The sequence below is a fragment of the Sus scrofa genome, chromosome 10, assembly GCF_054392235.1.
Source record: "Sus scrofa isolate SSC_HxYL_T2T_F1_AM1 chromosome 10, Sscrofa_HxYL_maternal_Yorkshire_Landrace_v2.0, whole genome shotgun sequence".
Taxonomy (NCBI): domain Eukaryota; kingdom Metazoa; phylum Chordata; class Mammalia; order Artiodactyla; family Suidae; genus Sus; species Sus scrofa.
In genome coordinates this window covers 91,726,451-91,741,883 of record NC_139392.1, presented here as the reverse complement: position 1 = coordinate 91,741,883, position 15,433 = coordinate 91,726,451, and the positions used below count along the sequence as shown (strand labels likewise).

The following is a 15,433-nucleotide window of genomic DNA, read 5'->3' as shown; positions in this document are numbered from 1 at the left end:
AATGAAAAGACTCCAAAACCCTGGAAAAACAGGAAAAGGATAGGCACGGGCAGCTCACAAAAAAGGAAGTACAAGTGGCTCTTAAATAGAGAACAAGATACCCAGCCTCATCCACGATGGAGGAAATGGGAGCTACGACTACACGGGCAGCACGGTGAGCTCCCGAGCTGGAAAAGAGCCACGAGCTGGTCAGTAGGCCATGGCTTCCCTGTCGCTCACACAGCCCCTGGGGAGGGCATATTTGCATCTAAGTCCACATGCTTTTTGACCCCGCAGTTCTGCTTCTAGGGTCTATCCTACAGCTCTCTCAGCATTTCCTTGAAATGTCATTACAAAACACACCTTTAAGCCCAGCAATTGCACTTCTAAGGACTTGCCTCCTGGCAAATTTATGATGTGAGTGTGTACAGTTATTTATTGCAACAGCCAGTATCTGCCAGTTACCTTGTAGGAGTCAAAGCAAGTTCCAGTATAAATTTCAGCACGGACGCACAATGAGGTACTACCCAGCTCTTTACAGCAGGCACAGAAAGCTCTTTATACGCTGACGCGGAGAGAGCCCCAAGACACTGTCAGGTCCAGAAAAAGAGGAACAGACCACTCTGCGTTACATGCTACCCTCAGTGAAAAAAGAAGCAATACCTGTAACCCAACTTTTCTATTCCTACACGTACAATCTCCAAAAGCATACATGAGAAACTCTTGAGAGACAAGGTGGGAGAGACGGTCACTGGATGCCTTTTTATATTTTCTTCAGTTTTTGGCCACCTCACGGCATATGGCGTTCCCAGGTCAGGCATCACATCCGAGCCACAGTTGCAACATATGATGCAGCTGTGGTGTGAAGCAATGCCAGCGCCTTAAGCCACTGTGCTGCGGCTGGGATCGAACCTGCGTCCCAGCGCTCCAGAGGCGCCGTCAACCTGTGGCACCACAGGGGCAACTCCTGTTCTAATACTTTTCCATGGGATCTGATGCCCCCACTTCCATCTCAGAAATGGGGTGTGTATGTGTGTGTTTGCCTTGGCAGCACCACACTACAAAATCTTAAAGTAAATCTTAAAAACTTTGCTACCCACCTCTTCAGTCTTCCTCGGTGGTGCTTTGCTCTATGTTAACAAAGCTGGGAAAATCCTTCGAGGTGGAGGGGCGGCGGAGTGGAGAGGAACGACCATAAAACTCAATTCTGGACGCATCTGACGGTAGACCAGAATGACTAGTCCCATAAAATACTAGACTCTGCTCGAGGATAACAGGTTCCTTCCTTCCGAGGGAGCCTGAGTCAACCTTGGACCTTTGGACCTCTCAGGTGACACCCCTGGTGACTGGACACTCTCCACCCAGCTGCACGCCAGGAACTCCAGAGATCAAGAGGCGTGGGGACCCCAGGGGAGGAGGCTAGGCAGAGACTGGGTTTAGTGGGTAGGAGTGTATCTAACCGGTGTTTCCTCGCCTTCCCCCTCCTTCCTCCCACCACGTCCGCTCTTTGGACTTAAGAGCATCCTTGTCTTGGGCCTCAAGTGCTGAACCTCTGGGGGGCGGCTGGCCTCTGTCACGCGTTATCCTGAAACCTCACAAGGAGGGTGCTTAACCCACTGTGCCGGGCTGGGGAGCGAACCAGCATCCCAGCGCTCACAGGGCCAGTCCATTTCCTTGGGATCGAAAAGACAGCTTGCTCAAAGCCATTTTTGTCTTTTTGCGACTGATTTATTTCACGCAGCATCACGTTCTTAGCGGACTCCATATCATAGCACGTCGCAAAATCTCCTTTTTTAAAAGCTGAATAATAGTCAGTGTATGTTCATACCACATTTTGACGATCTGTTCACACTTGGATTGCCTCCAGGTTTTAGTTGCTGTTGAATAATGCTGCTCTGAACATGGGTGTACAAATATCTTTTTGAGATCCTGCTTTGAATTCTTTGGGGTATGTAGCTAGAGTGGACTTGCTGGAACATATGGCAAGTCTATTGTTATTTTTTTTTTTTTTTTAGGAACTGCCAGACTGTTTTCCACAGTGAATGTGCAAACTTACACTCCCACCAACAGTGCACAAGGGTTCCAATTTTCTATATCCTTGTCAACACTTTCTTTATGTATTTATTGCTTTTCAGGGCCGCACCCGCAGCATATGGAAGTTCCCAGGCTAGGGGTCAAATCCAAGCTCCTGCTGCCGGCCTACATCATAGCCACAGCAACCCTGGATCCGAGCCATGTCTGCAATCTATACCACAGCTCACAGTAACACCAGCTCCTTAACCCACTGAGCGAGGCCAGGGATCGAACCCACATCCTCATGGATACTAGTCGGATTTGTTTCCCATGAGCCACAACAGGAACTCCAACTCTTTTTTTCATAATAGTAATCCTAATAGGTAAGAGATGTATCTCACTGAAATTCTGATTTGCCTTTTCCTAATGGTTAGTGGTGCTGAGAATCTTTTCACGTGCTCATTGGCCATTTTTATGTCTTCTTTGGAAAAATGTATATTCAAGTCCTTTACCGGTTTTTGAATAGGGCTGTTTGTTTCTTTGTTGTTGAGTTTTAGGAAACTACCTATCCTAGATGTTAACCTCTCATCATATATTTTATATGCAAATATTTTCTCCCTTTTTGTGGGTTAATCTTTTCCTCTCTTGATAGGGCCTTTAATGCAAAAAATTTTGAAATGTTCATACGGTCCAATTTATCTATTTTTTCTTTTATTACCTGTGCCTTTGGTGTCAAGGCCAAGAAATCATTGCCAAATCCAGTGTCATGAAGTTTTGTCCTATGGTTTCTTTTTTTTTTTTTTTTTTTGTCTTTTTGCCTTTTCTAGGGGTCACTCCCGTGGCATATGGAGATTCCCAGGCTAGGGGTCTAATTGAAGCTGTAGCCACCGGCATACACCAGAGCCACAGCAACGTGGGATCCAAGTGACCTACACCACAGCTCCCTCAATGCTGGATCCTTAACCCACTGAGCAAGGGCAGGGACCGAACCCGCAACCGCATGGTTCCTAGTTGGATTCGTTAACCACTGCGCCACGAAGGGAGCTCCTGTCCTACGGTTTCTTAATTTTAAGAATTTCATTATTTTAGATCTTATTGATCCAATTGGAGTTAATTTTTGTGTATGGTGTGAAGTAAGGGTCCAGCTTCATTCTTTGGCATATGGATGTCCAGTTTTCCCAGCATCGCTTGATTAAAAAACTCTCCTTTTCCCAATTGAATAATTTTGGCGTCCTTGTCAAAGATCACTTGGCAATATATGCAGTGGTTTGCTTCTAGGCTATTCTATTCCACTGGTCTGTCTTTATGTCAGCATGACACCGTTTTGATTACTGTTGCGTTATAGTAAGTTTTAAAATCAGGAAGTGTGTCTTCCAGTTTCCTTTTTCAAGATTGTTTTGACTATTCAGGGTCCCTTGAGATTCCATGTGAATTTTAAGATGGGTTTTTTTCTATTTCCACAAAAAAAAATCATTAGGATTTTGATAGGGAATATATTGAATCTGCAGATCACTTTGGGTAGTGTCAACATTTTAACAATCTTAATTCTTTCAATCCATGAATATGGGATGTGTTTGCATCTATTTATATCTTCTTCAGTTTCTTTCAGCGTATTTTGTAGTTTTCACTGTACAGTTCTCTCACTTCCTTAAGTTTATCTCTAAGTATTTTATTCTTTTTGCTGCTATTGTAAATGGAATTGTTTTTGTAATTTCCTCTTCAAATTGTTGTTAGAATATAGGAATGCAACTGATTTTCATGTGTTTACTTTGTATTCTGCTACTTTGCTGAATCCATTTATTACTTCAAACATTTTAATGTGCGTGCGTGTCTAACCTTTAGAGTTTTCTGCATATAAGATTGTACCTTTTGCAAATAGAGATAATTTTATTTCTTCCCAACGTGGATGCCTTTTATTTGTTTTCCTTGACTAACTGTTCTAATACTGTTGAGTAGAAGCAGTGAAAGCCGGCATCCTTTCCTTGCTCCTGACCTTAGAGGAAAAGCTTTCAGTCTTTCACCATTGAGTATAATGTTCCCTGTGGGTTTTCATATATAGCTTTTATTATATTGAGGTGGTTTTATTCTATTCCTAGTATTTTGAGTGTTTTATTATGAAAGGGCAGTGAATTTTGTCAGATTCTTTTTCTGCATCAGTTGATATGATAATATGGTGTTTTCCCTTTTTTCTGTTAATGCGGTATATTGCGTTATCAATTTTCATATGTTGAACCATCCTTGCATTCCAGGAATAAACCCACCTGGTCATGGTTTATAATCTTTTTTGACATATGCCAAATTCAGTTTGTTAGGATTTTGTTAAGAATTTTCACATCAGTGTCCACAAGGGATATTGGTATGTGCTTTTCTTTCTTTATCCTGTCCTTGTCTGACTTTGGTATCAGGGAAATCCTGGACTCAGGGCTAGGAAGTGTTCACTCTTCAACTTTTTGGAAAAAATTTGAGAAGGATGGATATTAGATCTTCTTTAATGTTGAATAGAATTCACTAGTGAAGCCACCCGGCCCAGGGCTTTTCATGAGATTTTCCTTTATTATTGCCTCACTCTCCTTACTAGTTATAGATTTATTCAAATGTTCTATTTCTTCATAATTTAGTCTTGAGGAGTTCCCGTCGTGGCGCAGTGGTTAATGAATCCGACTAGGAACCATGAGGTTGCGGGTTCGATCCCTGGCCTTGCCCAGTGGGTTAACGATCCAGCGTTGCCGTGAGCTGTGGTGTAGGTTGCAGACGCGGCTCGGATCCCGCGTTGCTGTGGCTCTGACGTAGGCCGGTGGCTACAGCTCCGATTAGACCCCTAGCCTGGGAACCTCCATATGCCGCGGGAGCGGCCCAAGAAATAGCAAAAAGACAAAAAAAAAAAAAAAAAAAAAAAATTAGTCTTGGTAGGTTTTGGATTTCTAGGAATTTGTCAGTTTCATTTCAGTTATCCAATTTGTTGTCATACAATTATCCATTATATTCTCTCACTCCTTTTTATGTCTGTAAAATTGACAGTAATGTGTCCACTTTCTTCTCTGACTTTAGAATTTGAGTTGGCTGGTTTTTTAATTAGCCCATCTATCTCAAGGTTAGTCCATTTTGTTGATCTTTTCAAAGAACTAACTTTTGATTTCACTGATTTTCTGTATTTTACTATTCTCTATTTCATTTATCTCTGCTCTGATCTTTACTATTTTTTTCCTCTGCCAGCATTGGAATTATTTTGTTCTTTTTCTAGTTCCTTGAGGCATAAACTTAGGTTGTTGATTTGAAATCTTTCTTTCTCTTCTCTCTCTTTTTTTTTTTTTTTTCGGCCACCCCGAGGCATATGGAAGTTCCCAGGCTAGGAGTCAAACTGGAGCTTCAGCTGCCGGCCTAGGCCACAGCCACAGCAATGCCAGATCCAAGCCGTGTCTGTGACCTACATCACAGCTCATGGCAACCCTGGATCCTTAATCCACTGAGAGGGCCAGGGATCGAACCTGCAACCTCACGGATACTAGTTAATTTGTTCCCACTGAGCCGCAATGGGAACAGATCATTGTTCATTTTCCCTTTTTTCTGCCTGCTTTTGGATTGATTATTATTATTATTCCATTTTATCATGACTATTGGCTTATCGTATGTACCACCTTCAGTTATCTTTAGTGGTTTCCAAGAAGTTTAAAACATACATTTTTTTTTATCATGGGCTACCTTCAAATAATACTAGAGCACCTCACATTTATTTGAGAAACGTACCAATGCATACTTACACTTTCTCCCTATCTCTTTCTGTCATACACTTTACGTTCATATATTCTATAAGCCCACAATACTTTGCTACTATTTTTGCTTTAAACAATTAAGTATCTTTTAGAGTGATGAAAAGGAACAAATATATTTTATTTACCTCCATTTTCACCATCTTCAGCGTTTTCTCTTTGTAGATCCAAAGTTTCTGTTTAGGATTATATTCCTTTTACCTGAAGAAATTCCTCTGAGGTTTCTTGTAACACAAGTCTGCTAGCCATGAATCATTTCATCTTTTGTTTGCTAGAGAAAATCTTTATTTTGCTTTCATTTTTGAAAGTTACGTTTCCTGGTTATTAGAATTCTGGCTTTACAGTTTTTGTTTGTTTTGTTTTGTTTTGACACTGTAAAGATGCCACTTCATTCTTTTAATGCCTTGCAGAGTTTCTGATGAGAGGTCTATGTAATTCTTATCTTTGTTCCTCTGTGTATAATTTATCTTTATTCTGTATCGTTATTTTCTCTTTATCTTTGCTTTTCAGCAGTTTGAATCTGATTTGTGTAGGAATGAGTTTTTGGCATTTTTGTTTTGTTTTGTAGGGATGGCATTTATCATGCTTGGTGTTTTCTGAGCTTCCTGCATCTGTGACTGAATACCTTTTATAAATTTGGGGAAATTCCTAACTATATCTCCTCAAATATTTCTTCTGCCCCATTCTTTTTTGTTTCTGTAATTCTGATTACACATATATTAGTCCACTTTCTATTGTACCACAGGTCTTGGATATTCTGTTTTATGGGGATTTTTTCTCTCTCATTTTTTTATCTTTCTGTTTCTGTTACAGCAATTTGTATATATATGTATTTACCGCATCACAGCTTAGCTTCGTGTGAAATTGCACCACTTCACGTATATAGTGTATGAACTTTAAACAATACTCTTTCATTTCTCTCCTCCCAACTTTTGTACTATTGTCATACGTTTTATTTCTACATATATTATAAACACAACACACTATTATTTTTGCCATAAATAATTAATTACATAGTTTATTTGCTATGGGTTTTAAAAGACGTTTGCTGTATTACTAAGCATGTCTAGATTTTTTTTTTTTTTCCCCAGCAGGAGAGTTTTCCAGAATATCTATGCTGTCATTTTGCTGAAAAAGGAAGTCTATTCCCCATTGTGATCAGCCCTCAAAGACAGATAAATCCATGGATACTTGGGATGTGAACACACAAGGGTGTATCAATATGCAGCAGCCAACCCGATGGGCCACGTGATGGCTAGTAACCAACTTTACAAAGCCAGACCCTCTCACGAGTGCACTGGAGATAATACGTTTGCGAGTATCAATAACTTTTCAGTTTAGAGGCCTTAACCACATCTTTTGCTACTTCAGTTATAATCCCTCTCTCCTCTCGGAACGTGGTTCCCTAGATAGTTAGCGTAGGCGAGTCTCAACCTGGTTACCACGCTGTAACCTCCTGAAGGTGGGAACAGATCTCTCTGGTGCTTTCTCCACACTAAGTCCACTGTGTGATGGGTGTTTCCTGAAGTTAGCCAGTGGCTTATGAATCTATAGCGTGGAATGCAGGAAGCAATGGAAGTGGGAGAAAAATGTAAGATTCTGGGATTTTCAAAACTCTTAAGTAGCCAACAAATACACCTAACAAGTCCTAACAGTCATTTAAATGAAGTCACCAAAATAGTTGTTAGGGCCACACCCCTTTCTATTCTCCAGAACCTATGAATCAGACTTTTTTTTTTAATCAAGTCTGTATGCACAGTCTAATATGAGTAAGCAGTCCTGGCCTAGTTTCGTATCCAGAGTTCAGAAGTTATCCAGTTAGCAGGCCCCACCCATTCTTTAAGGAAAGTCAGAATCCATCCCAGTATTTTCTTTCTCGTATTCTACCATCTGAACACCTACAGCATGCTGAATGTGGTAGGATACAAAGAAATACAGGATATAATTTCTGCCCTCAAGAAGCTCATTGTGTCGCCAAGACATGGAAGCAACCTAAAAGTCCATCAACAGAGGGATAGATAAAGAAGATGTGGTGCATATATACAATGGAATACTACTCAGCCATAAATAAGAATGAAGTAATGCCATTTGCAGCAACATGGATGGACCTAGAGATTAGAATACTAAGTAAAGTCATTCAGAGAAAGACAAACATCCTATGATATTCCTTATATGTGGGAGCTAAAAAAAGGATAGAAATTAACTTATTTGTAAGAAAGAGACTCACAGACATAGAAATCAAACTTTTGGTTACCAAAGGGGAAAAGGTGGGAGGAATAAATTAGGAGTTTGGGATTAACAGATACAAACTCCTATATATAAAATTGATAAATAAGAAGGGCCTACTGTACAGCACAGGGTGCTATAGTCAATATCTTGTAATAACCTACAATGAAAAAGAATATGAAAAAGATACATATATATGAGTCACCATGATATACACCAGCAACTAACACAACATTGTATATCAACTAAATTTTTTTTCAAGTAAAAAAAAAAAGCAGCTCATTGCAACACTGATGCATCAAAAACACAAGGGCCTCTCTGTGTTTGCTGTAATCCACTTTCCCTGATTACCTTTCTAGCTGCAGTGCCCATCACACCAACACGTTTCCTTTTGGCACTTGGTGTAGATACCAGCCATAACCAGGTCACTATCCCTAACTCATCACGCCTATGTTTTCTCTCTGAGGCTCATAAACTGAGCTTCCCAGCCCACCTTTCTCATAGAAGTAGGTGGAGTCATCATAGTTCAAATTCTTTTATGACTTTTGAAGGCTCTGGAAGCCTTGAGTGGCTCTAGGTGAAAGAGCAAACAAAAGGGAAAAAATGAAACACACTCTTCTTGTCGGGCTCAAGAGGAAATCTGTCTCCTCCTATCTCCCTCACCGACACTGCCTTGGTTCAGGATTTCATCACCATTTACTGGAACAATTGCAAAAGCCTCCAACTTAGCTTCCTGCCTCCTCTTGACTGCAGAATACTCTACACTGTCTTCCCAAGAGTAGCTTTCCGCCCTGCGGCTCCAACAGGGTCTTCTCTGCCAGCCAGAGCCCTTAATGTGCTTCCCACCAGGAAGAAGGAAATGAAGTCTTTCCAAGTAGAAAGAAACACTCAAATAACACCAATCATGTATAATGGGCAACATGGATATGACTCCAAGAGTTTATACTAGGGGCTTTATACTTTTTTTTTGGCCACCCTGAGGCATATGGAATTCCTGGGCCAGGGATCAGATCCTAGCCATAGTTGCGACCCAAGCTGCAGCTATGGCAACGCTGGATCTTTAATCCACTGTGCAGGGGCCAGGGATGGAACCCACATCCCAGAGCTTCTGGATTCCATTGTGCCACAGCGGGAGCTCCTACATTTCTTTACCCAGTTCCATACTCATTGGTAAAATAAATTTGAATAGAGTGATTTAGCCCAATACAAGTTAGTGGAAGTGATGATTTGATTGAAAAAGAATATCCTCAAACATTTCTGCCATTTTTATTTTATTTATTTTATTTTTTGTCTTTTTGTCCTTTTAGGGCCATACCCGAGTCGTATGGATGTTCCCAGGCTAGGGGTCTAATTGCAGTTGTAGCCACCAGCCTACACCTCAGCCACAGCAACACCAGATCTGAGCGGCGTCTGCGACCTACACCACAGCTCATGGCAATGCCAGATCCTTAACCCACTGAGCGAGGCCAGGGATCAAATCCGAATCCTCATGGATACTCATTGGGTTTGTTGCTGCTGAGCCACAGCGGGAACTCCTAGAACGTCAGACATCTTGAAACAATCTACATATCCAACCACTGGGAGGTAACTAATGCCTACAAAACAGCTCCAGCAATGAGGAATTGCTTAAACAGATTTTTAAAGGATTTATAAACTGTATGTATAGAATGGGAAAATGTTACATGCCGTGAGCCCCATTGGAACAATTTGCAAAATTTATAAAGCTACAAAAACATTGTCAAACAAGACCAGCCATAGTTAACTAAAAAGTGAATTTGAAAAAAAGCTCCAAAATTCTATATCTTTTCTGCACTGTTTCCTGTGTAGTTTTATTTATTTACTTTTATTACAAAAGCAATTCAAATCATGACAGAAAAAATTTAAATATTAGGCAGAGAACTACACACAAACACACACATGACATATAATATCTCTACTCATTGACAACTACTTCTAGATCTTCTAGTAAAACCTGAATCATATAATGCGTATTATTTGAAAGCCGCCAATTTTATTTATGCATTCCTCCACGGTTGGACATTTGAGTTGATTTCAACAATCCCGAGTCTGTACATTTAACTTTCTATCACTTTTTCACTATCAGTAGCAGCACAAAGCAATAACTAGATAAAATGACTTGAAAAAGAAAATTTTGGCAAAACTCCCCAGAATTCTGAAAAACGGTTTAAAAAAAAAAAAACAGTTAAAGACACAGATTTTACAACCACCCCCAAGTACTCTAGCGCCCTGCTCCACAAAACCCAGCTGGTGAGCAGGGACCTGTATCTTCAAACAAATCATCACCTTCACTGCTGCTTTGGGCAGAACACCTGCAGCCTCTCAGGTTCTGAGGCTCTTTAAGAAGCAAATGACTTCCTCCCCAAGATGGTAGGGTTCCCCTCCGAGGCAGGCCTTTAGAATAAGAACGAATGACACCTTGCTGTGTCTGGGAGAGCTGGAAACCAGGAGGAACAGACCCGAGACTGTATTATTGACAGTCCTAAGGAATGTGCTGCCGTCTGTAATTCCTGACCAGGACCATCCTCCCAACTGGCAGGTCTAGAAGTCTCTGTCCACTTTCCCTCCAAGCGCCCTGAGAAACACCAGGCGCCCTCTGCTCTGTTGGCTCTCTGTTCGTCTTTACACTAGGACCGCCACGCTGATGGCTGTAATTTTATACGTGTCAAAATCAGAGGCCCTCATCCTCCAGCTCAGTTCCTTTTCAAAGTTGTTTTGGCTCCACCAGGGCGTTTTAATCTCCAGGTGAATTTTGGAACCCATCTGTCAATTTCTGTAAGAAAGCCTATCGGAATTTTTTTTTTAATTTAAAAAAGTTGTTATTGAAATCCAGTTGATTTAAAATGTGGTGTTAGTTTCAGGTGTATGGCAAAGTGATTCAGTTATGTGTATTTGCATATATATTCTTTTTTCATTCTCTGTCATTATAGGTTATTATAGGATATTGAGTATGGTTCGTTCCCTGAGCTGTACAGGAGGTCCTGGCTGGTTATCTGTTTTATATATGGTAGTGTGTATACGTTAATCCCAAACTCCTAATTTATCCCTCTCCTCGCCTCCATAAATTTGGTCACCATAAGTTTATTTTCTATGTCTGTGAGTCTATTCGCATTAATTAATTAATTTATTTTTGGCACACCCGTGGCATGCAGAAGTTCTCAGGCCAGGGATCAAACCCACACCACAGCTGTAGCCAGAGCCACCAGTGACAATGCCAGGTCCTTAACCCCCTGAGCTAGGAGGGAACTCCCTATTTGTTTTCTAAACAAGTTTATTTGTATCCTTTTTTTCAGATTCCACATATAAGCGATATCATATGATATGTGTCTTTCTATGGCTTATTTCACTTAGTATGAGAATCTCTATGTCCATCCCTGTGGCTGCAAATGGCATTATTTTGTTCTTTTCTATGGCTGAGTAGTATTCCATTGTATATATGTACCACATCTTTTTTATTCATTCATCTATTGACGGACGCTTAGATTGCTTCCATGTCTTGGCTATTGTAAATGATGCTGCTAGGAACACCGGAGTGCACATATCTTTTCAAATTATTGTTTTCCTCTGGATGTATGCCCAGGAGTGGGCTTGCAGGATCACATGGTAGCTTTATGGGAGAACTGACACCCTGACAATATTGCTTTGTCCAGTCCATAAACACAACATATATCCATTTGTTTAGACTGTCTTTAATTTCTCTCAGCAGTGGTTTGTGGTTTTCAGTGTATAGATCTTTCTCATCTTTTGCCAGATTCACCCCTAAGTATCTCATAGTTTTTGATGCTATTGAAAATGATATTGCTTTTAAAAATTTTTTCAATTTCCAATTGCTCAGTGCTCATGAATAGAAATATAATTGATTTTCATGTACTGACATTTTGTCTACAACACCGATCATATTTCCAACCAATTGTGCTAGAACAGTTGGTTAGCCACGGGCAATAAAATCCAAAAGCAAATCAGTACAAGACCTTCAGTCCATACTTCCCATTATATGAAAAGTTAACTCAGAATGAATCACAGACCTCAGTGTAAAACCTAAGCAATACACCTTCTAGAAGTAAACATAGAAGAGAACCTTTACGAGTTTAAGTAAAGGTTTCTTAAATATGACACTGAAAGCACAATACACAAAAGAGCAAATTAATAAGCTGAACATCATCAAAATTAAAATTTTATGCTCTTTATCAGACACTTATGAGAATGAAAAGACAAGCCACATACTCTGAGAAAATATTTGCAAATCACATATCTGACAAAAGACTTTTATCTAGGATGTATACACAACTCTCAAAATTCAATAATAATTCAACAAATTATTTAATTCAAATTTTTTAAAGGGCACAATGGTTAAGCAGACATTTTACCAAATAATTTTTTTTTTTTTTTTTTGCTTTTTAGGGCTGCACCCACGGCAAATGGGCATATGGAACCTCCCAGCCTAGGGGTCAAATAAAAGCTGCAGCTGCCCGCCTACACCACAGCCACGGCAATGCTAGATCTGAGCTGCATCTGCATCTGGCAACACCAGGTCTTCAACGCACTGAGCGAGGCCAGGGATTGAACCCGCATCCTCATGGATACTAGTCGGATTCATTTCTGCTGCACCACCACGGGAACTCCCCATAGAAGATATATTGATGGCAAAGAAGCACCAGAAGAGATGCTCAACATCCTTAGTTACTTGGAAAATGCCAAGTAAAACTATGAGAGATCACTACACATCTATTAGAATGGAAGCAATTAAAAAGACAGACCAACCACACACACACACACACACACACTGTTTTTGGTAACTGTGGGACGGTGAATGGGCTAATAATCTTACGGTGATAATCGTTTCAGGGTATGTGCATACATCAAATCATCACCTGTATACTTAAACCTGCACAATGTTCTATGTCAATTACACAGATCTCAGCAAAGCTGGAAAAAAATTAAAATTTTAAAAGGTTGAAGAAAATAAGACTGACCATACCCAGTGCTGTTGCCAGTGTGGTGACGGAACTCACACAGGGCTCGCGGGAATGACAGAGAATACCATTACTTTGGAAGAAGTGTGGACACTTTCTTTAAAAATTGAACATACACCCGTCATGTGATCCAGCCATTCCATCTCTAGCCATTTTCTCCGTGCAAGAGAAACAAAGATCTACGTCCACATAAAAACCTCTCTGCGAATGTTCATGAAGCCATCAGTGGAAGGGTCAACCCAAAGAAATGTCCATTAAGTGAATGGATGAAAAAACTGTGGTATCCATGCAGCGGAACGGTACTTGACGACAGAGAAGAATGGACTGCTGATGCAAGTTACAAGGCCAGAGACGTCTCCGAATCATTATGAGTGAAAGGAGCCAGACAAGGAAGAGTGCACACTGCATGATTCTGTTTATATAAAATTCCAGGGGACACAACAAATCAACAGCGACAGAAAGCAGATGGTGGCTGCCTGGGAGGTCAGGATAAGGCTGCACATAGGGAAGCTTTTGGTGGCGATCGCATGTTTACTCTCTTGATCTTGACGATGGTTTGGTGACTGTACCCATTTTCCTCTAAACTTACCAAGTCGTGCAATTTAAATGTGTACGGTTTACAATCTGTCAATCACACCGCAGTGGAGCCGTTGAAGAAAAACTAACATGAGGAACTAAAGCATGGCAGCAATGCCTTCGTGAGGTCGAAGAGCCGAGCTGTGGTTGATGAGCTTTAGAGAGCGTCCTGCACTTGGAAGCAGAGGGCTCATCTTTAGCCGGTTCCGGCTAAAGCTGCATTTCACTTTCACATTGTTCAGGAGCTTGCCCCAGGGCTCTGGCTGGCTGGCTTTCTCCCCTGGGGTCATGTGCGACACTGGCTAGCCAGCAGGGAAGAAGTGACCAGCTCACAATGGTAACTCAGATTCTCAGATAAGAGGTGGAGCCTGCCTTGGGCGGGCGGGGCAGGGCTGGAGTGGGGTGGGATTCAGATATAACCTCAGGAAAATAAAACTTCACGGAAAGCCTGTAGTGCTATGGGGTTCACACCAGGCCAGCCAGTCACAGCTGTGGATGGATGGCTCTGATGGAGTAATGAGCAGACTGGCCAGATGGGTGTACGTTGTTAGGAGTCTTGCCTTAAACACACACACGCGCGCGCACACACACACACACACACACACAGATCATGGGATTACGTATCCCTCAGAGAGTCACAGATGGTCTCTGGGATCCCTAACCCCAAAATTATATGCAACTTTTCCAAGTACGTGCATTCATGATTTTTTCTGGGGAGAGGGTTCGTAGCTTTCTTCAGACCCTCTGAAAACTCCCCGACGGCAAAAAGATGAAGGCGCGCCAATGCGGATAAAGCCATACCCACCTCTTCTCTCTCCTCCCTCTTGTCTGGCTCCGGGAGGAAAACCTACGACGTAGGGGCAGACATTCAAGTCTTGCGGTCGAAATGATATCCGTGCGACCTAATGTTCTTCCCAAACACACCCAGCCGTCGCCAGCCTCGTTCTCCGTCCCCACGCCCCGCGCGCCGTCACGGTTTCCGAAGGCTGAAGACGTGGGGGTTGTGGTCAGGTCCTCCAGGTATGCAACCTGCCCGACCCGTCTGCTCTCGCCGGGGAGCAGGCGGTGAGCACCCCGTCCCACCACCCACCCGTAAAACTCGCTTGGGTCTGAGGGTAGAGACTGACCATTTTCCTCGGACCCAGTGGAAACAGTTTAACGCGCGCACGGCTTTCGTCTCGGGGCTCAAGCGTTTCTCGGAATTGCTGTAAAACTCCCAACTCCCAGCCCGTATTGCAATCCTGGTTTCTTCCCTTTGCCTCCGAAACTGGGGAAAACGTAGAATGAAAGAAATCCTGGCCACTCGCTCCTTGCTCTGCTTGGCCAGACGAGTCGGGGCGCGGGACCCCGGGCCGACGGTCCCCGCGTCCCTCCACGTGTCCCCGGCGCGCGGGCGCAGCCCCGTGTCCTCGGGGCCGCCCCCTGCCCGCCCCCCGCCAGCCGCGCACTCCCCACCTGGTGTCGCCGGCGACCGGGGCAGCAGCAGCAGTAGCAGCAGCAGCGGCACGGGGAGCGCGCCGGCCCCGCAGCCCCGGAGCGGCCCGGCCATGGCCCGACCTTGGCTGCGCCCCCGCCGGCCGCCTCCCGGGCTCGCCCGGGCCGGGACGTCCCGCCGCCAGCGCGCGCAGATGCCGACTCCCCGGAGGAGGCGGCGGGCGCAACTCTGGGACCCGCCGCCCCGCGAGCCGCATTTGCTTTCGCTTTTGCTTTAGCCCCCGAGAGCTGGAGAGAGGTGAGAAGCAGTGACAGATCCGTGACTCAGCATCCCCACCCCCTCCCCTGGAAAAAGCCCCGGCGGCGCCTTGACCCCCGCGCCGCCGCCTGGGTTCCCGCTGCGTCGCCGGCGCGCGGGGCGTGGACCCGGCCTGTGCCCTGCGGAGG

The 15,433-nt window shown here is 43.1% G+C and overlaps 1 protein-coding gene across 4 annotated transcripts in view; it reads right to left on the bottom strand.

Annotated features, from left to right (window-relative positions):
- Nucleotides 1–15,191, bottom strand: part of IL15RA (interleukin 15 receptor subunit alpha) — a 31,851-nt gene extending 16,660 nt beyond the window's left edge. For 3 of the 4 annotated variants that reach the window (XM_021065032.2, XM_021065035.2, XM_021065034.2), the window contains exons 1-2: nt 15,008–15,191; nt 14,358–14,399 (exon numbers count right to left, since the gene is read on the bottom strand). In XM_021065032.2, coding sequence (XP_020920691.2) covers nt 14,358–14,399; nt 15,008–15,101 — 136 coding nt within the window. In that variant the 5' untranslated portion in view covers nt 15,102–15,191. The remainder of the gene's footprint in view (nt 1–14,357; nt 14,400–15,007) is intronic. The other variant, XM_003357781.5, reaches the window with a different exon arrangement.
- Nucleotides 15,192–15,433: the final 242 nt, after the last annotated feature.